This window comes from Periophthalmus magnuspinnatus, chromosome 1 (assembly GCF_009829125.3).
Source record: "Periophthalmus magnuspinnatus isolate fPerMag1 chromosome 1, fPerMag1.2.pri, whole genome shotgun sequence".
Classification (NCBI taxonomy): domain Eukaryota; kingdom Metazoa; phylum Chordata; class Actinopteri; order Gobiiformes; family Gobiidae; genus Periophthalmus; species Periophthalmus magnuspinnatus.
The window spans coordinates 20,837,103-20,859,793 of NC_047126.1; the positions used below are offsets into that span (position 1 = coordinate 20,837,103).

The following is a 22,691-nucleotide window of genomic DNA, read 5'->3' on the forward strand; positions in this document are numbered from 1 at the left end:
AATAATAATAATAATAATAATAATAATAATAATAATAATAATAATAAATACATGACATGAACAGTTCTGTATTTAATATTACTATGATTTGGTGTGGCATACTTTGGTATTTGATGCTTCAGGAGAAATATTTCGCTATTGTTTTCTTTCAAAGATAGTTCTTTTCTAGACTCAAAGTTGCTTTCCAATTTTTAACATTATCAATTATCACTCCTGCTTTGGAGGTAAGCAATTTCTGTAGTCACAGCTGCCCAGAAGTGAGGCTACCGATCTGTGCCATCAGCCCCTCTAACCATCACCAATCACACACACACCGCATTCATACATAAGTCTGTACAAATCTGTGTATCTACGGTAAGCATGCGGTGGATGAAAGAACTGCCTCTTACTGTACACAGGTGTAATGTACTGTAATCTACAGTAATCACCTATTTTCAAAGCAATGTTGAAAATTTGTGTGATTTTATGGTAATGTTTTACAGTGCAGAGATCAAACGAGAAGGGGGGTATGAGTTGAAATAAAGCTAACAGAAAAGCAGCTAACTATTAGTAACACATGTTTTTTAGTTAAGGCAAAATGTCAGAAAGTCAGACTGAGAGCTGAGGATGTGTGCTGAACTATAACGACATGGAGGAGCAGTATCTATAATGACAGCAGGTGAAAACAAAGACTTTTGAGCTTTTGAGAATGAACATGAGATTACGTAAGCATGCATGATTTAAAACACAACTCAGGCAAACTCAATCCAGAAACATGTACGGGACTCTCCACAAATTGAACCACAATCTTGAGTCACGAGTAGCTTTCAGGAGTACCAATACCAGGAGTACCTAAAACCTGTATAACTATTGTAAAATGAGAGAAAAAAATGGATAATAGAAAAATAGTCAACTTTCAGTCAAGTTTTGAACTGAAAGTTTTTTTTTTCCATCACACAGTATTTTCTGCCTGTTCTCACTCAGAAAGACGGACAGCTGCCCCACAGTTGCTGGTTGTCAGACGGTGCAGGTGTGAGTCTGTGATGATAAGCTCCTCTGAGAATGAAAACTCAAACCAGAGTTCAGATGTGGAGTGTACAACTGACAGCGCCCCCTCTGTGTGTGTGTGGGTGTGTGGGTGTGTGCATGTGTGTGTGTGTGAGAAAGAGGGGGATCAGAGCCAGGCTTAACCCAGGATTACATTAACACCACACGGATTTAGCAGTGCTTCAGCCTGTAATCGTCTGTCAGGAGATTTTAGGGAAGATTTGGACAAATGATGTCGATCTATTGGCTTGTAACACAGGGTTTATTGACTTGGCAAGAGGGCAAAGAACTCCTGAACACGACTGCCAGATTTTCAGAGAGCAACGAAGGCAAAGGTTTTGAGAAAAAGTTCAAAACAAGTTACTAGATAAAATAGTACTTCTTTAATAACATATATATTTAATAACATATATTCAATAACATGTTTAACATCAGCAAAACATAGTAGAACAGTGTGAAATAAACCTGAAAAAATACACAGTTATAATATCAAGTTATTATTACCAATTTTTGTCTGCATAAGTCCGGAATATCCTCATGCGTAATGGTTTGTTTCACTGAACCAAACAACTCAACACATGACTGATACCTCTACAAAAGTTAATCCTGGTTCAGTTTTACTCCTGTCCCAGTTTAATCGTGGTTTTGTCCTGGATTAGTCCTGGTTCTGTCCTGGTTCAGTTTTGATTTAGTCCTGGTTTTGTCCTGGTTTAATGCAGGGTTAACATGAATCATTGCCTGGGCAGAATGACATTAGTTGGGTTACATAAAATTACCTAAATTATCCTCCTTAAAATCCAATTAACTGTTCCCATTACTTGCAAAGGGCCTTGTAATGCCAATGTTGCCAGTTTCATTGCTATATATAACAGAATGAAAAAAGCTGTGGCTATAGAGCCAACTAACATGAGTGTCTGTGCATGAACCAGGGCCAATAGAACATAACTGTACCACATATGTTAAAGCACTTAGAGTGGAAATGGTCTGCTCGATCCCCAAACGCTGCACGCTTCAAAGAAAAGAAAACCAACATGGATTTGAGTACATCACATAAACCCAGGGCTCTGTAATGTAATAGTGTTATAGGCAATAGACAGGCAAACGTTTCTGTACTGAAATAATGTAGTGAATACAGCTCCTACGAGGCCATAACACTGTAGTAAAAGTATCATTGTTTAACATCATAACATAAATTGCATGTTTCCCTATGGGCGCTCAGATTTCATTAAACTAGTAAAAACATGAGACTAGCAGCTCATGATCAAGATCCTATAGCTAAAAAGATTGAGATGGGTCACCAGAAGAAGCACTGTAATCACCCACTGCTCCTGACAGGATTAACCCAAGCAGCATTGAAGGATACATTTAAAAAAAATTTCAATGCCTGTTGGGTTGCTTTGTAGAAGTTTAAAGTATGATTTTCAAACTGTTAAAAATGAAAGATAGTTTACAGGCCAGGTGGGTGAAATGTCTTGCCTAAGGACACAACGGCACTTTGCACCCCTGTGGTACATGGTATTCCCAGCGGTCTCCCATCCAAATAACCCAACTAGCATAACTTCTGAGACAAGATGGCACTGCCAAGGAAAGGTAATATTGTCGAAAGTATTGAATATCAATTAGTAATTGATACAAAAACTAGTATCATAACTAGATACTCATTTGAACAGGTATCAATACTAAAAAAAAACCCCAGAAGACATTGTGTGCTTTTGTCTGCTGATAATTATGAATGTGGTGTACAGGGCTGGACTGGGAGAAGAAATTGGCCCTAGACTTTTTGATGTGGACCGGCCCCTTGAACGATTGTGGCTTTACGTTGTTTAAGTAAAAAATAGGATTAATTTTTTTTTTTTTTTTTTAATCAATTCAATATTATCTATAGGGTAAGCTTAATGATTTAATATGTGTGTGTGTAATTTGTATGTAACAGGAGGATTTCAAACCATATTTTTATATTGTAAAAATAATGAATAATACTTGGTATTATTGCTGGCCTATTTGTAGGCTGTAGACCAGGGGTCACCAACACTGTGCCCGCGGGCGCCATGTCGCCCCCAAGCCCCACATGAGTCGCCCACAGACCGGCTCTAAAAATGGCACTCACTAATGAGCTGCATCTAAAATTTAATTTTATTCTGTTGCTATTTTTTTTTTTATCACCCTTTCGTTTATATAGATTTAAAAATGACAATATCTTAAACATATGTTCATTATACGTGAAGTTTAAATAAGTTAAGGTGAACTTTGACCTACTCACTTCAAAGGTCAGTATTGTGCGCGTGACAAAACCAGTGCTCCGCTCGCGAGCGCTGTGAGGATGCGCTGAATGCAGTTTCTTACTCCAAAACATGGTAGAAAATAAAGATAAAGATAAAGAGATAAAGATAAAGATCACTTTCACGACGATTTAAGACTGTAAAAGAAACCTGCGTGTATCTCTTGTTTTTTTACTCTCAGGTTATAAAAGGTTGGTGACCCCTCCTGTAGACCATTCGTTACACGCAATGTGCAATGTGCAATGCGTTACACGCAAAAAATTTACCTTACCTGAATCTCTTTAGAATGATTTTGACCTGTATCAGAGCAACTATAAGATCACACAGATCACATGTAGTGAAGAGTGCACTGAGCATTACACTGGAGAAACGAAACAGCCACTCCATAAGAGAATGTACCAACACCGGTGCGAGAGCTCCTCTGGACCCCAGTCTGCCGTACATCTCCACTTCAAAGCCACTAACCAGGTACAGATCGTAGCCAGAGAAAATAAATGGTTTGAGAGGGGAGTTAAAGAAACTATTTTTGTTAGGAAAGACAATCCTTCTTTGAATAGGAAAATGGGGGCCTGAGACGTCACCTGTCCCCAATTTATAATTCCATTCTCAGACCCAAAGCAAACAAAGGAAGCAAAGAGAACAATCAAGTAAGGCAGTAAAGTCATTAAAGGTTGAATGGATGCCATTAAGGCTGAAACTGCAAACAATAGCGGTTTACAGTTTCAGTGTAATTAGCTACTCCCTTCAGATAGATATAAGGCAGCAAAACGTCTTCACTCCTACAACGTTTTGTCCAGTTGACAGATTTAACTTTGGCTTTTAGTAAAGGTCACATAGACTATGTATGGAACATTATGGCACCTACCTGGATGACTGAGGGATTACACAGATAATGTTAATATAAAAGAAAGTACTACGATTTATTGTTGAAAGTTATACTGTTTTCTCAAGAAAGAGTTTTCTATTATCATTGTGGTTTTGAGTCTATTCCTTAGTATTGAAAGTACAACACTATTGGTGAACTATTAACCTGGATTCTAATTCTTCACTCTAAAATGTTCTTGTATCCATGTTATGGCTTTGTCTGGAATGTTTCACAGAATCATTATAAATTCATCTATCTCCAAAGACAAAAGATGGAGATGCTAGGCCAAGTTACAGGTCAGATCTGGGGAGAGAGGACACACTCATAAAAATGTATGTTTTTTCTGTTTTTGAGCAATAAAAACACCTGTAAATAAATAAATACATGATAAGTTTAATGTCATACAGTGGAGACAAGCAGGTGGCAGACCCTCCACCAGAAAAGTTATTGTGTTCCTTTAAAAACTGAAAAAATCTGTTTAATATAATATAGGTTCTTTAATACATGTATAAAGTAACCATGGCTCCCCTGACCAAACAAAACTCTTCGTAGGTGGTCTGCGTCAAAGCTGAAATTTGTTTCTCTCGACTCCTCTGTGTGTTCTGGAGTTAAAAATCCATCATGGCTGTCTGTTTGTTTAGCAGTGCACTGTTTGATGCTCCACACACACAAACAATAGGACCAAAGCCAGAGTGTGACCACAGTATAGAGAGTCCAATTCACCAGCCCACAAACCCAAGTCCACAACCCAGACTGCTCCAGGCAGAACCAGTGTGGTGAAGGGAGACACAACATACTGTAGAATAACATCAAAACAAAACATTTATCACTTTTATTATTACTAAAATGAAGAATGGACAGGGTCTCTAAATATGCAAGTACATATGCTTTTCTGCCCCATAGCCCTAAATGTTCTATACAGAATTATAATATCTATACAGAATTTTGCATCCATTGATAATTCTCAAATGCTCACTGCAGTCTTTACTGCACTGAGTGGACTAGTGAAAACTGCAGTGAGTGTTACATTGGAGAAACAAAACAACCACTCTTTAAGAGAATGTACCAACACCATTGTGACAGCAGCTCGTGATCCCAATCTACCATCTCCACCTCAAAGCCACTAACCACTCCTCTGATGATAGTGAGCTACAGATCTTAGCCAGAGAAAAGAAATGGTTTAAGAGGGGAGTTAAAGAGGACATTTTTGAAAGACAAAGAACAGGAATGAGAGATAAGACATAATTTATCTCCTATTTATAACTCCATCCTCAGATCTAAATCAAAACCAGGAAAACAATAGGGCAAGCCAGTATGCTAACAGATATGAGAGCACCTATTAGGGGCCTAAATGATTATTTTAATATGACTCAAAGTTCACACTTAGTGTAGCTCAACAGAGCCAACAAACATAAACTGTAAACAAGCAGGTGTGTTACTTTCAGTGTAGTTAGCTCCTTCCTTCAGGTAAATATAAAGCAGTGTCCTCCAGTAATCTGACCAGAACTGAAGAAGCCTCTTGGATGAACAATGAAATGTCTTCACTCTAAAACTTTTGTCCAGCTGACAGAATGAAATTTTTCTTTTGCTAACAAATTCTACACACTTCAGTCTTCATGCCAGTTTTTATTTTATCAATATACGATATTCAGGCATTTACCGCAATAAACTATCAAAGTGTTTACCGCAGATGCACACAGCATATTTCTTACGTGATTTAAGCAAAGGAGCAAAAGCTCTTTAAATGTGAAATAAAACATAAGTTCAAACATCCTGACACAAGTGTGAGAAGCCTGTGGTGTTTAGAGGCCACTTCAAACCACTGCTGTCACTGCAGCGCTCAGACTTTGCACTCTGAGCGCCAAGGGCATGTATGACAAGCACACTCTGGGGGTTCAAACTGTGCTAACAGGGTGACCTAACCTTAATTGTATATAATTACTTTACTTTTGATTTCTACAAATCTTTCTAATTAAAACCCAACAACATTTACTAACAATTAGAAATACTGGCTTATTAAAAATAGCCAAACTCTTATAAGGCATTGCGTGTAACGAATGGTCTACAGCCTACAAATAGGCCAGCAATAATACCGAGTATTATTCATTATTTTTACAAAATAAAAATATGGTTTGAAATCCTCCAGTTACATACAAATTACACACACACATATTAAATCATTAAGCTTACCCTATAGATAATATTGAATTGATTAAAAAAAAAAAAAAATTCAATTTTTTTTTTTTTTTACTTAAACAATGTAAAACCACAATCATCCAAGGGGCCAGTCCACATCAAAAAAATCTAGGGCCAATTTGTTCTCCCAGCCTCAGCCCACCACATTCATAATTATCAGCAGACAAAAGCACACAATGTCTTCTGTAACAAATCTACATCATTGCTTTGGTGGTGTCTCTGCTGCTGGGGTCAAACTCTATTTAATACACTTATTTGTCTATGTGTGTTTGAGACTTCCACAGTTGAAATAATAATGGGCAATGAGTATGCAGTATAAAGTTGAGCCATGTTTGGAGAGTTACTGTGGAGAGATGTGGATCAGCTGCCAGAGCTCAGCAGGTGAAGATTTGTGTTCCTGTAGTCCTCTCATTTTAGCAGTCCCTGACCGCACCACTGCCTGCCACAATGGCCTCTGTGTTATATTTATACAAATGATAAAACTTACTTTATGTGTAGATGTATATTTAATATAACGTTTCTAATCACCTGATTCAGATTTCCATTTGTAAAGCAGATGAAGACAGAAAATAAATACACAATTGTATTCACAGAAAAATAACTAAACATTTTGGCAATGTTCTGGTTTCTCTGTGGACCTAAACGTGTCTTTATTGTAATGCAAAAAGGCACATTTTATGCTCTTCACCTGAAGCTACGGGGAAATACAGTAACATACATATAGAATATTTATTATAGGGGATTCCGGGCTCCATAAGGATCTCATATGATTTTAGTGGAAACCAGAGCACACAATGGAAATATTGAGAAACACTGAAAGACAATTTGAACTCAAATTTGTCCAATATTTGAACTGTGAGTGATTTGAGGTGTTTTTCAGAAGATTGGATGTGGAGAATCTTCACATTTCTTATAAAGAAGTGGGGAGAAGGAAAACTTTTCATTACAAAATGACAATGAATGATTATATATGGCTTCATTTGGTATAATAATATGTACATTGAGCTTCAGCAAATACATGCTCACATGAACAGTTACTGCTGTCACTACTACTACTGCTGCCAAACAGTCCTATGGAGGCACGACAGAGGACTATTTTAAAGAGGATGATCCTCGGCTCATGTGGAAAGGATTAAATTCCATTATCTTTGGGAAATCAAACACAGGGAGTGTAATAACTTTTGACCATGCTTTGCCTAATGAACTTAGCTGATGATCCCAAATCTGTTGTATTTCCATAATGTTTGGACCATTGCAGCTTGATGAGGGTGTCCATCAGGTCCTGCTCGAGACCAAAGTACAAAAAGAACTGTGAACTGTGACTGTGGCACTCTGACAGACATGTTTGAGCTTCTTCCCAAAAGCTTCTTCCCACAAATAGTTATCAGCTTGAACAATGCACTTTGAACTTTGATGTTGCACCATAATATTTTATCTACTGAATGTTTGTAGCTTCTTTATTTCACAGTCACAATATGTTGTCTGTAATGTCTATTGTTGGTTTATGTGGTAGTTTTGAATGTCTCACGGTGCACTTTGAGCTTCTTTTTTCCAATGTGTATTTTACCACTACAAATGGCAAATAAACTAACCTAACATAAACCTATTAAGAGAATTACTCCATTTACCAATATCACATGTTCACTAAATGTTTATAAACATACATCACACGTACAACCCACTTTCTTTCTTTCTTTCTTTCCCTATATTATATACATAAAATCTAAATCAACTGAGCTCAGTTGAGTGCTTGATCCAGAGGTTGGCGGTTCAAATCCCACTCCCATTACCATAGAGCTGTCAAATCCACTGATATCTAGGTTTGGTTGGAGCTGCCACAGATGAATGCTATCGTTGTGTCCTTGGGCAAGACATTTGACTTCTGTCGCTCCTCGTGAATCAGTATCGGAAAAATGGCAATAAACCTTTTTCTGACTCTGTGTTGCTGGTATATGAATGTGTGTTTGAATTGGTGAGTGGCTGCTTGACATAAAGTGCTTTGGGCTCCTTGAAGTTACAATTAGGACATTGTGACATGACAATAATCCTTTACATTAATATTCAACAAAGCTTACGTATAATCTTTGACCAAATGTTCAATCTTCAAATGTGTCCAACTAGGCCTGTAGTCAACTAAAGAAATTCATGGACTAGAGATATTTCCTGCTGATTGATTAATCAACTATAAAGGGGGTGCGGCAAAAGCTCTAAAAGCTATTACGTATTTCTATCTATCTGACTTAAACTGTACTCACAAGACTACACTCATTGACCGATTAATCAACTAAAAGACTAAAAGCCCACAGTCACACATTCAACTTTTTCTACTTTTACGTGAACTCTGTCCCATTAGGGTTGTGAAAAGTATCGAATATCAGAAACTAATCGATACTAAAGCTAGTATCAAAACTAGATACTCATTTGAGCAGGTATCGATATTACAAAAACTCATTCACTGGACAGAAATGCATCTTTCCTGAAAAGCTTTTGAATGATCATGAGTTGCATCAGAACAAATATAAGACACATAGACTAGTATACACCCATGGGCCACTATGGAACCTATTCTGCTGTCTAAATAAAGAGTGTTTTTTATTATCATCTTCATTTCGGAATTGGTATTGAGGACTGACTCTATTTCTTAGTATCGAAATCAAGTTTGAAATTTTAGTATTGAGACAACATCTCTATTCATCTAATATGTTCCAGTGGCTCTGCTCCAACCCTCCTCTGGCCTGAGGTCTCCAATCCTCTGTCCAAATCACAGCTGGGACCAAAAAGCTTGCATTTTCCCCAATAAACTCCCGACATGCAGTCTATGCCTCCACACTCCATTACCTGTCCCATCTCTGAACCCGGCTTTGGTCACAAGGAGTGCGGTTTGGCAAGCTCCCGGACACCCCCCATAAGGATCCATTCTCTACGACCATTTGCAAGCTAATATAGCCCAGGAGAAGCAGAGGCACACCGCCAGCATAACTATTAATGGGAGTGAATGAGTGACGCTAACCTAATAAGAAACCCCCGAAGCAATAGCAAAGAAAATCATTATGCTACATTTATTAGCGCTGACAGCTTTAAAGTCAGACATTTGTGCATTATCATTTGGTTGTCAGAAAGCCCACCCAAGAAATTCACTTTCATTATTTTAGATGGAATATATTCTGTGCTATTGTGGTTTTTTGAAATATATTTGGAAAGCATTTGGTTAGAATGTGTATGGGAAACATGCACATATAGCAATTTGTCTTTACTGACAACAGGAGGGATTGAATCTTTTTAAAGAAAAAAAGACAATTGCATCCATCCAGTTGTCACTATGACACTAACAGATATGAAAGGAATGCAAAATGATCAATACTAGTGGTTAAAGAGGCTTTTTTTTTTACTGTCTATCATGTTAAAGTGTTGTTCCTTTATTAAAAACATGCCTGAAGAGGTTTTAGATGTCATGCATGCAAGTTTGAGTAATCTAGGTATCTCTTATGGGCCCTGTTCAAACTCTCCTTATGATTAGAAGTACAATTCTGTCCAATGCTCAGCCCATTTTTCATAAATATAACAGAGCAGGATACAAAACAGTTCACTACAACTTCACAAACCAATGTGCTGTTGTTTCATTAGAAAACTGTCACATCAGAAACAAAATATATTATTTAAACATGTTAATAGTTTGTTTTCTGCAAATATATCATTATCAAAAAATGTTTATTTAACATGGTGATCTAAATGTGTAATGTGTTCGCAGTTAATACCCCACATGATTGTATTGGTGGTAATTAATGATAATAATAAATAATCATTTTAATTATTGTGTAATTTCTTGTCTTTTGTCTAGTTTTTGTTGTATCAAATGTGATATGATTTTGGATTGGTTGAGAGATGAAAATATTAAAAGTCCTTTATTACAGGACGGACACCCACCGAGTTTGAGACTATGTCTTCCTATGAGTATTGAAATGATTTAGCATATATAAAGTTTGTATCATGCATCTGTAAGTTAGACATTTACATGGATATTTCCTTCATAACTAGACCTGCATTTGCAATAAAAAGCTATGTTTTTGCTTCATCATCATACAATCATTCAAAATCAGGTATACCAACTTTAAAACTACAATCACACAAAAACACTTACAGCACCCAAACTAATATTTACAGCATAAATATGGTTCAACTGAGGTAAGATTTGCTATGTAGATTTGATATTTAAAGGCTCTACCCGAATTTTTCTAATGTAGGCCTTTTTGAGAAAAAAATGACTAGCCTCCTTACAGATATATTGGATGAGCACTTTTCGAGAGGTAAGTCTGCTGCGTGCTGTCTTTATCTAATTATAAAGCATTTTATTGTTGATAATCAGGAAGTCTGTGCTAGCATGCTAGTTGTTGTTCACTTTACCATCAATGTAAAACTCCAGTCTGGTCTTTGAAAGTTGAGAAAAGGACTTATAAACTCATATCAGTGACTAACCAGGATGTTCAGAATGCATAAGGAAAGTGAGGAATAACTCAAGGCAAAATCATTTAAAATGAACTAATTCTGTTTTTCACAATTTTAAGACAGTAAAATTCAGGTACAGCGCCTTTAAGAATCACTTGAGCCCCATCCTGCAGTACTACAGCAGCAGTAAATAATATGGATTCAACACATTAGGTGTTTCGTTCAGTGTTGTCCTTGGCACAGCTACCAAAACAATGGTCACAAATGCTGAAATCCAACCTCTTTCTCAATGCGTGTGATGCTTTAGATCTGCCAGAGTCTCAGCGTCCCAGAGGAGCAGCGCCTTTTGCCCCCTCTTTAAAACTCTCTCTCTCCTCTGGGCTTTATTGTCTCACTGACCCTTGTTCGCCCCATTCACCGTGCCCCCACCACCCCCACTCCCCCACCCCTTTTGAGTCTGTCAGCTCCAAAAACAAGAGTGTGTCACTGGTTAACCTTCACATGTCAAACCCTGACCACCTCGGACTGCATAGTTTAAGAGTGCATTCAGTTTGGCAAATAACTACTAACTAATATATATTTAACAATATTATTACTGCAGCTTATACTGATTAGTTATTTATCTAGTTACCATATTATTACAAGTTGCTCCATTGGGATTTGAACCTCCTAACCTCTGATTGGAGGGCAAATGCTTACTGACAGCCTAGATTCTGTAAAATTTGTAACCTCTCCCTTCTGATGTATTCATATAAATCTTTGACGAAGTGTTCTACGCAAGTTTATATGAGAAAAGTGACTAATATATTAAGTGGAAGACAATTTTCATTACCATTTTACACTTTTATAAATATTTAATCAACTGAAATTAATGATACATCTTATTTTTACTCCCATTGCACCATTTTTTTTTTATATCATATTAAAAGAAAGTTCTAGATTGTACACCACTGCATGTGAGGAATTACTTTACTGCTGAACTAATTCATTAATTTTGTTAAACTACTAAATAATTTAATTAATCAATGTAATATTATTTGCTTTTCTCATACATCTCTAAATCTAATATATAGTTCTTACCAGTCTCTTAAGGCTTTGGATATGGCAGGTTACAGTTAGTTTTTATGTGATGTATATTCTGCTGTTGTCTTTACTCAAATAGGCCGCACGTACACTCTTTTTTCTAGGTGCGCTGCCCAAAAGCACAATACAAGAACCATAATAGGAGCCAAGTAATGTAATGGACCCAAACTATAATAAATAAGTAAACAAAATGTGTCTTGCACAAGCAGCTCTCGAGGTCAAAATAAGCCCGCTGCGTACAGTCTGCATCGAATTAGAAAGTGCTTTATTGTCCAAGTATCAGGAAATGCACTCTTAGCATGATAGTTGTGAACATCGCTTTAAACTCATTGAATAATTGTGATGATCTGAATGCATAAGGTAAGTACAAAATAACTGCACTGCAAACAATGTAACAGTAACTCGTTCTGTTTTTCATGTCAGTAAAAATCAGGTACTGTACCTTTAAGAGCACAAGTTGTGTACTAGCCTACATTCAAACCTGTTTTCATTCACATTGAGAGAATAATTATGTACTTTATTCTCATTACATCCAATATCAAATAAAAGGGAAGAGCCTGAGGAGGGACATCAATCTGAAGTCACGGATCTGCAAATAAACTGTGAAAATGAACTCAAAACGAACCAAAAGTGTAGATTTTTCATTAAGAACAGGCTGTGAGCTGAATACAACATCTGTGCGTCCATATAGAGAAATACAGCGTGTGCCTTTCTTTATGGAAACAATGCATCGTAATCACTGGCTTTTGGCAAACTCCGGCTGAGATAATAAACTTATAGTGCATCATAATGAGTTTTTAGAACCAGACTTATACGTTCTTAGATGAGATTTAACACCTGCGAAATCACATTGTTTAATTTGTCTTAATTATTTGGAGTCAGTGTTATAGCATGGAGTTGTATCGTGAGCTCAAGGAATGTCTACTCTGAAATGACAAAAAAACTCTAAGTGCGCTAAAAAGACAAATTCAGATCGTCTTTGCCCCTAAACCACTCTTGTCCCTGTGTTCATGCAGATTAAAGAACTGAATAGGTGCAAACGGGAGCCACGAGGCTACAATTACTAATAAAAAGCATTATCAAACATATGACCACATTTTTGGCTAAAATAGATAAGCAACATCTCATTTATGTTTGATTTTACAATTGATTTTCTGACATGTTAGGAACTCACAAGTTATGCTCAAGTTATTTGCTCACCGCAGCACAAATAAACACATTGAAGCTCTGGTAGGGTTTACTTTCACTTTGACTTAGCAGACCAAAACAATTAAATAACGTGCTAGTCCGCGGTGGAGGAACTGTAGTTTGTCATGGCTGCTGATTTAAAATGAGGGACATTCAAACACATGTCTAATATTTTCCTGGCTGTTTCTTACCTTGCGCAGTTGAACGCCTCTCCTATTCTGCGCCTAATGTAAAACAGACTGCACTGTTACATGTAGTGGGGATCCTACTATGTATAGACTTCTCTAGATGTGTTGTTGGGAGATTCAAACCCCGACACGTCAATCGTAGTTTACATTTATTTAGAAAATGTCTTTAAATTAGACTAGGTCAATCATCCGGTTTTCCTGGTGTGAACATAGTGACTATTTCTTAGAGCCTGATTATGTTGCTTACCACTACCAGAGGCAACTAAAGTAACACTATGTAACTTTTCTGACGAAGCAAAAGCTGAAGTTAAATCTGTCAAATGGACAAATCGTTGTAGGCGGGAAGGAGTTTGTCCAGTTGACAGATTTAATTGTGATATATTGCTGAAATAAATATAGGCAATAAATGCTAACATTGAAACTAAATCACAAAGCAGAATTATCCCCCAAAAAGTATTCGAAATGTACAATGTTGTTAAAATTGTTAAATGTAATACGCAAATTGCTAAATAAACAATGTATGTATTAAGTTAATTTGTATAATGTGTCATAAAAGTTCATAATTCAACCTTCTACAGCTGAAATCTCATCGTAGTACAGAAAAATAACTAAACATTTCTCAGTACTACAAAGAAAAAGTACCCAAAATATATGTTCACCCCCAAAAAGTATTGTTCCATTTAACATATATTAAAAAATAAGTCGATATAGAATTTATCGCGACAGATCTAATCAACCGTCTTGATAATACTGTTGCAACCGGGATAAGTTACAAGTCAGATCCATGGAGAGCTGAGCTTGTTCAAGAATTCATGTTTTTCAAGGTATATACAGCACTAAAAACACCTGTAATTGGAGGTGAAGTTTAATAAGCACATTTTCCATATGCAGACAATATTTTAAGTTAGATAATGTGAAGCACGTATCCCAAAGCCACTGGAATGCATAATATGTGTTCTTTAAATATTGAGTTATGTTTTAACCAGATCAGCATTAAAACATTAAGTTATACAGATGTTCCATTTCTATCTGCCAGGGGGGATAATGTCACCATCAGAAATTCATTTTAACAGTTTTATTCAGCAGATAAATATACTAACCCCTTTCAGACAAAACACTGGGTTAAACTGTGTATTCTATTGAGACATCGCAGAAAATTCCAGAAAATTCCAGCGAAAATATTGTTAATTACACATCACATTCTTCTTCCCAATCTGGGGGGTTGTGAAATATGAACAACAAACACAGATGGACAGCACAGAGGAGAGGAGGGTGCAGATGTGAGCGTAAAGAGATAATATTCATCTGTTATTAGTTCCTGTGATGAAGCAACCCTAAGTGTCTACATTGTAACAGTACCATGAGTGGTCTGTGTTTTATCATCAAAAGCTATTCCAGAAAATGTTGTAATCTATAACTCAAATTAAAATGCTTGTTGTAACTAGATTTATTTGGGAGGTTTGGATAATGTCACTGTCAATGCATTTGCCCAGTGTAATATTCTTTTATTATGGAGCTTTGCAGAGACGTCAATGTTTAATGAAATCGCGGCAAACAAAGACACTGATTAAAAAAAAAAAAAAAAAAAGTTATTTAATTGCATATAATATAGATCTTACCAATGAAAGAAGAGCGAGAGCAGATGTTACGGTTTTGCCAGTTGACTTTTACAGATTTCTAAAGTAGTAATAGGCGTAAAAACTATTCCTGTTGGTAGTTAATAACCATAATTGATATAAAAATAATTATTCTCCTGACCGTGAGTCAGTTTCAAGCTCTGGAGGCTGGGGCTGGAACACTGCAGGTTGCAAGAGACGACTTTCTCTTCAGTGACGATGAGTTTTATACACAATATCAAATCAAACCGTTCAGCCAATCACAGTCTACCATTGCTTCTCAACCAATCACCTTTTGTCATTTAGGACGCTCACCTCTATGTTATCATCTCTGTGTCTAAAGCAGAATTATCAGCCTCCTCAGCTTCTCCATCTCTCTTCTTTGTAACCACACAGACACTAAATCCTCTCAGCTTAGACCAGGGCTGTATTCCCAACCGCAAACATCAAAAAATCAAAATTATCTACGTAAATTTAAACTGTATCAGACCTAAAGCAGGACTTGAGCTGGACCAAATCAACACTAAACTGAACTCAAACCATAACCAAACCAGGGCAAGTGTGAATGCACCCTGGATAGCACTAAACAAGGACTTGGACTATACACAAAAAGAACATCTAAACTCCATCAGGCCACACACTCTGGGAGTTGAACTTGTGACCTTCTTATTGTGCGCTGTGTACTTCCAGGCTGCAATTAGGACAAAATGCAGTTCATTTATAGTTGCTATTACAAAGCATTGAAATACAGAGTTCACCATTATTTGTCGATTTTGGGCTTTTAAGCTGGAAAACACATGTCCCTAAAGTCTGGCCTGGTGAATGTCTAACCTGCCCCAAATAACACAAAAACAACTACACAATCGTAAAATATTTTCCTTCAAAAATCATAATGAAGTATTGAGCCCGGTTAGTTGAGCTAATGGTCTGAGACTGTAAAAACACTTTTGTATTGCAGGAAAACGTCAGGTGGGCAGGAAACAGAGCATTTTCACCTGAATGATAAGAACTACAGGGAACAGGCCAAGTGCAGTTAAGGTGGAATTCTCCAAAACAAAATTGGAATGAAGGAAGTGTACATTTTACATGCAAGAAAATGGAGAAAGACAAGGAGCAAGTATAAGAAAAGAATATACTGTGATAAAAGCTGCATTTTTCTCTGCAAAACTCTGTGATGTCATTAGGTGGTATTCAAGATCATGACTTTTTTGATCAATCTCGTCAAACTGCATGCATCTCAACTTTACAACTAAATACTACTACTGTTTTCAGCATGATGATTACAATATTGAATTATTCTTGAATAAATCAGATTGGTGTTTTTTAGATTGTAGGATGTGCTGATGTTGTACTGATACAGATGGAGGGCAAGAGCCAGCCTACTTTATTAATACTAGTGTACTTTTGCCATGAAATATTCAAAAGGTAAATTCATAAATGTTTAGCATGATCATTTCTATTAGTTTGTAGGCCTTAGATCTCACTGTATTACAACAAAAATCTGCATTTCAGTCCTATTAATTTTAGCTTCCCCTCATCTGTATTAAATATTATTGCCTTATGAATGAATGTGATCCAGCTATGAACGGTATTTGATGCAGTAATATTTATTTTTGTATTTATTTTTGTCTCGAAGCAATATAGTACTGTCAGGAGCAGTGAGAAATCCAGATCTAGACACAAGGAGAACATACAAACAAACTCCACTACATGTTTCTTGCTGCAAAATAAAAGAATGTTATGAAGAAGATACATATTCACTCTTAAAGAAGTCATATCGTGTATTCTCTTGGCTTTTTCATTTAATTTAAAACATGCTTTTGGTCATCTTGGGATTAGTACTTAAAACTTCGCCTTTGTAGCATTGGAGCTCCCTCTGTTGTCAGTAACGAGAATAAACTATGGGAAGGTAAACAAATGAAGTCCTTTTCCCCCATGAATACTACGCTAATGGAGCCCAGTAGAACCATATATTGATTGTGAACACAGTTTGACAGTAGAATGCATTCGATGATGATTTATGGACTTAAAAACTGCGCGAGAGAAGTCTGTAGTTTTATCTGTGTCGCAACTATACTGGCAAAATGCAAACGCTGCTTTTTTTGAGTGCTCAGAGAAGACGACTTTGGAGTGATTTAATGAAAGAAGCGTGAATGAAGCAAAATACAACTCCAGGCATGTTTTTGATGAGGGGACAACAATATAACAAAGTTAAAAGCTCAAAAAAAGTAAATTTTCCAAAATATGTTCTTTCAATGCTTTTGCCCAACTGATAGAATTCAATTTTGTTTTGCAGGAATGTTAAACTCTTTCCACCATAACTAAGATCACAAATGAGATATTCACCTCCAGTCAGTATGTTTAAAAAGCGTTACACAACTGGTGCATGTAGAAAGAGTTAGTCCCATGGGCAAAACTAAACATAGAAATCCAAAGAAAACATGGAGGAGAGCTTTGACCAAAAAGAACAAAATAAAAAAAGAATAATTTGAAGATAAATAGGACTGAACAAGGTCGATTGGAGCTACACAGGGTTTTTCCTTTGAAATGGGCCAAATGCAGTAATTCAAATGAGGAGCATCCAGACTGAGCCTGCTGAGCTCTGGAGTTGAAGGAGATTCTCTTAGAAGAGTTTAACACAGAACAGTGTCATGAGGTACAAAACAAGACAATGACTTAGGGCTGGACAATGAAAAAAATAAAAAATAATAATAATAATAATAATCACAAATGTTACCCTCGAATTTATAAGTTTGGTTTGATTTTGGTTTAAAACTGGCTTGAAATATTGACTTAAGCGTAACAAACTTTGACTTATGCGTAACAAACTTTTGATCATTGCCATTCAGCACATTTCTTCCTCCAAAGTCTGAACTTTCCTCCAAAGTCTGAACTTTGCTTCAAACCACATGCTTTTACTGACAGAGGATTGGCTGTAAACCTCTCCATTAAAAAGACCCAAGCTGCTCATGGACAATTGGACATGACTGAATCTTAATCTCAAATAAAATTGGATTAATTGCATGGCCCTAAAATGAACTGATGACTTAAAGTGTATATATTCGAGACCATATACTCACATCTTTGATGTTCAAAAAGAGGCCTTCTCAGATGTGGAGAGCCTGGTTATTTGGATGTAATAACTTTTTTAACTAAAGTTTGAAAGGAAGGATTTTGTTCAGAGTGTAAATTGATGGATAAATTCCAGGAGGATTTGAAAAAAGACTGAAATCTGAACTGATACAAGAAGCCCGTGCATTTCAGAACATGTTTGTAGAGGATCTAAACTACAGATACATCAAGAAGATATTTAGTTTTTTGCAGAGAACATTCTATTAAAATGTCATTGTAATTTGATAATCGTGCCAACTTATACTGCTATTTTGATTTTGATTGATTAGATTCATAGTGCATCTCTGGTCAGAACATCTTCAAGGACTGATCTAACTCAGGGAAGTGTCAATTGTAGCTTCTCATAACTTCAGTAACTTCAGGTTGATAATTACTTCTGAATGAGAACTGAAAAGTCTCAGTTTCAAAAATGTTGCCCAGATTATATTTGGGCAACAGTGGCGTGTTTGTCCACTCATCTGCAGTTTGGCGGATCAAATCTCAATATAGGCAACCTTTTGAGGCCTTTATGTTCAATTTTCATATTCTGAAAGCAGTTCATAACAAAAGACCAAACCAAATCTTCAATTAAATGCAAACACCACTATAAACTTAATAACTAAATAAATCTGAACAAGCTGAAACTACATGATTAATATTTTGGTAATAGTTTATTAAAACGACACTTTAATTAGCCTTAAGAAAACATGAATAAAGAAATTTATAACAAATAAGAATGATTTAGATTAACTACTTAAAGGTACAGTATGTAACTTTCTGAAGGTGGTGCATCACATGCATAATTTCATATTTTTCAGGAGAATAAATTCAACCAAAATGAAAACAAACATGCTTTTTATCTTTTTGCAAAACGTTGCATACTGTGGCTTTAATTAAGGGCTTGAGTATTAAGGTTACATAATTAATTAAGTAGGTACCAGGCCTGGATCATTCTTAATAGTCTATTTGTTCATGCTTCATTAGAGTTATTTAAGGTGTTATTATTAAAGAAGACCTATTGTGCTTGAGCCTGTTATATAATTATAATCTACGACACCCATGGGTCATTATATAATTAATTTGGACATTTCAAATTGCAATACTCATTTAAAATCAATTAATAAAAGAAAGAAGTCTGTTGACTTCCGTGTTAGAAAACTGCAGTGCCCAAAGGGAGCTGACATCACTATAAACGTCATCACACCAAAGAGCCATGTGGCTGTCGGCACCTCCGATGGATTGCTATACATCACACAAGCCGGGGGATTTTTTTGTTCATTTGCACCAAAATTACACTGCCAAATCCTATGCATATCCCTGACTAAGAATATTAAACTGGAGAACAAAGTAGAGAGCAGTGGGCACATGCTGGGGGTGGTGAAAACGGTGGTTGATCGGGAATATGGCATCTTGAAAATAAAAGATTAAAGATTGCTCAAGCATGCGCAAATCACTTCAAATACAAATTCAGGAGGGGAAATGGGAATTGGACTTGATGGGAATGGCAGTTGATTTTGCATAAGAGGTCTGCTTTAAGTGTTCAGTATTTCTTTATTTTTATTCCACATTTATTTCACCAGGTTAAAACTCATTGACAGTAACAATTGCTTACTTTTTTGCAGTGTCCCGTTGAGACTGGCTGCTCCTGAAGCCACACACACACTTGACCCTGTGACCTCTGTCTTCATTGGGTTCTTTGTAGAGCTAATTTCAAAACACTTCACTCTAATCCTCCCCCTCCCAGGCTCTCTCTGTGTCTTTGCTTCTGTCTCCTATTTCTCTTCTTCCTCTTTCTCATATTTCTCTTTCTTTTTAGTTATCTCTATCCCTCTCTGTCTTCCTCTCCCTTCTATCTCTGGATCTATCTTCCCTCTCTAATACTATCATTTCTCCTCCTTCCCTCTCTTTTTCTCTCTCCCTATATCCCTCTATCCTTCCCTCCTTCCCCCTCCCTCTTACTCTCTCTTTTCATAATCCTTTACAAACTTTATTTCAGCCCGAGGTTCTGGCAGCACTTAAAAGAGAGGAGATATTTCAATGGTGTATCAAAGCATTATGGGATGTGACAATACAAGGGACTAATCACAAAGGGGAAAATGCAGCGAGCGAGGGTAAGTAACAGGTAAGGAGGAATAAAAAAGTTGGAAAAAGGTTACAAAAACAATGGTTGGTGGGATTTTTGTCTTGAGTAACCCCTGTATTAATCAGTTAACTGTAGCATTGTGAATTGTTATATATTAGTGTCCAAATACTATTCACATTCACCTTCTTTTAAAATCTGAAGTACCCTCTAGATTAGAATGTGTTCACATACCCCCAGTGGTCTCTGTACCATAGTTTTTTGTTTTTTGTTATTTTTTTTAAATGAACAATTCAGACAAAGATCACAAATCAACCTCTAAAATATTATAGTGTCACCAATTGGACATGGACTTATGAATATGAGTTAACCCACACAACAAATGAAATCTGCCATTTTTTTCACAAGATTGACCAGTTACTATTTTTACTTTTAAGTTTTTTATGTTTTCATTTTTATTTTATAGCCTATATCTATATACTCATCTGTGCACTTCTTCCTTCTCCGCTTTCAGCACCAAGTTTGGAGAAGCAACCAAGAGCAATGTGGCGTCATGTTGTGTTATGGTTGCCAAGGGGCCATATTGAAAACATAATTTATAATATAGAATTGTGTATCATCCTCAAACAATATTCAAATCTAATAGAAATCCTGTTAAACTCAATTCACTTAAACATTATACATCTTTGACACAGCTCCTTTCTCCTTTCACCTCCCCAAACTTTTATTATGTTGTACGAAATTATGCCAAAATAGACTATTAATTAGAGATTATGTAGCCTTTCTAAATGTTAAAAACAACCTATGCTCTGTCAATAATAATTTATAAGCACATATTTAACGTTTAAATCTAGCCAGAATTAGTACGATAGTCGTGCGTAATTTGGAAAGCATATCTTCCAATGCACACACTGGTCAGAGACACAAAAATATTTCACCACTAGATTCGTCATACATAAGATATGACGTACACTGAGCAAAATCTCTAATAATATTCCAGGAGATCACACTCAACCCACGTTAATCCTTGAAATAAACTCGTTTAATAGTGGCATACGCGTAACTCATTCAGCAACCCACGCATTCTTCACTGAGACGAAATACTAGAAGGTCAAATCGCTCACACGGGAAAATGCTCACTTAAAGCCGTATAAAAAAGACAAAATATTTCTTAATTATGAATAAACTTACCGGCTCGTCACTGGGCTCCTGTTCGTAATAATCATAATAGTCGGAATGGCTCAAATCCGTGCTGGCGAAGTTGGCGTAAAGCAGATAAGCCAATAAAAAAGTTATTCCCAATAGGTGCATGTTTATAAAGTCATCTAAGTGTAAACGATCCACGAACCACAAAAAGAAAACGGGTTTTAAAATACCCTCCCCGGCATTCGCGCTCCCCTCGCCGTGTGTCGCTGTCCAGACCGCTCGCTCATTTGCCCCCTCGCTGCGTGTGTGCGTCCGAGTGAAAACGAGAGGTGTCTGGCTGCTGTCCACCGGAGTTCGTCTCGCCAAATGCGCGCTGCTGGTGGTGGTTGTAGTGTCCTTAAAGTGAATGAACTGTGCGTAAAATGAATGAGAGGGGATGCAAAGCGAAGCAAGAGGAACCAGTGGAGTTGCGTAAACCGTGCGTAAAAGTGCCCACGGTTTGAAATGACTCAGGGGGGTTTACTGGACTGCCTTCAGAAAACAAATGTCTGAATGTTTGAGAATGTGATGAAGAGTTTGGCAAAGTTTGTGCGTAATGGGTATTTTCTTCTGACCCCTGTCGTCAGCAAACAGAACTGCACTCGAATTTGTAAAGAATAAAGGGACCAGTACTCAGGGACCAGTACTCACTCACACCTGTCCAACTACAATTAACACTCTTTTCTTATTTATTTGGAGCATAACCATCATTTGGTTTGATGAATCCCACAAAATTGGTTCTGTCTGACATGATCGTTGGCAGTTAAATCTCCTCTTCTGACTAGAAATAGAAGTGGTTGTGTCCTGGGGTAAGACACTTCACCTAATTCACATGCGTCAAATTCATTTTATGTGGCCCGTGACAAAGTAAATTAAAAGGTGGCCCTCGGTGAAAATGAGTTTGACACCCCTGATCTAATTCAACTGTGTGCCTTTGTCAGCGTGGAGGGTCTGCTACCTGCTTATCTTCATAGGATTAGTCGGCTACTTTCCATAGAATTTTTGACAATAGTTCATTTTCTAAGTATTTTATTTTTAAACATATCTTTTTAAACTTTATGCATGCCCTTATTTGTATTTATTCAGTGTTTTTATGTTGCAGTTTATCACCAAAGAGAGAGTGAGTTCCTAGTTTGTGAGCTGTGTTCACTGACAATGGCAATAAAAAGTCTTCTGATCCTGATCGTGATTTATTCAATTACACACATTTTAACTGTTCAACAATAACGTAAAAACTGACATTCTTACCTGATTGTTTAACGCCATTCTACGGAACATACTGCCAAAATAACAACATCAATATGGACATAAGAGGGTGACAGACATCCCACAAGAAAAGTGAAATATCGCTCGTTTAAAATAAAGTTTTGGATTTAATCTCTGGAGAAAGTCTCAGAAAGATTTGGCTGTCGGGCTTGTCATCTGACCAGG

At 36.7% G+C, this 22,691-nt stretch overlaps 1 protein-coding gene across 1 annotated transcript in view; it reads right to left on the reverse strand.

Annotated features, from left to right (window-relative positions):
* vegfc (vascular endothelial growth factor c) overlaps positions 1-21,643 on the reverse strand; it is a 63,495-nt gene extending 41,852 nt beyond the window's left edge. Inside the window, exon 1 of the mRNA XM_033975623.2 lies at positions 21,267-21,643. Within this exon, the coding sequence (XP_033831514.1) occupies positions 21,267-21,386 (120 nt within the window). The 5' untranslated portion in view covers positions 21,387-21,643. The remainder of the gene's footprint in view (positions 1-21,266) is intronic.
* Between the last annotated feature and the right edge of the window lie 1,048 nt (positions 21,644-22,691).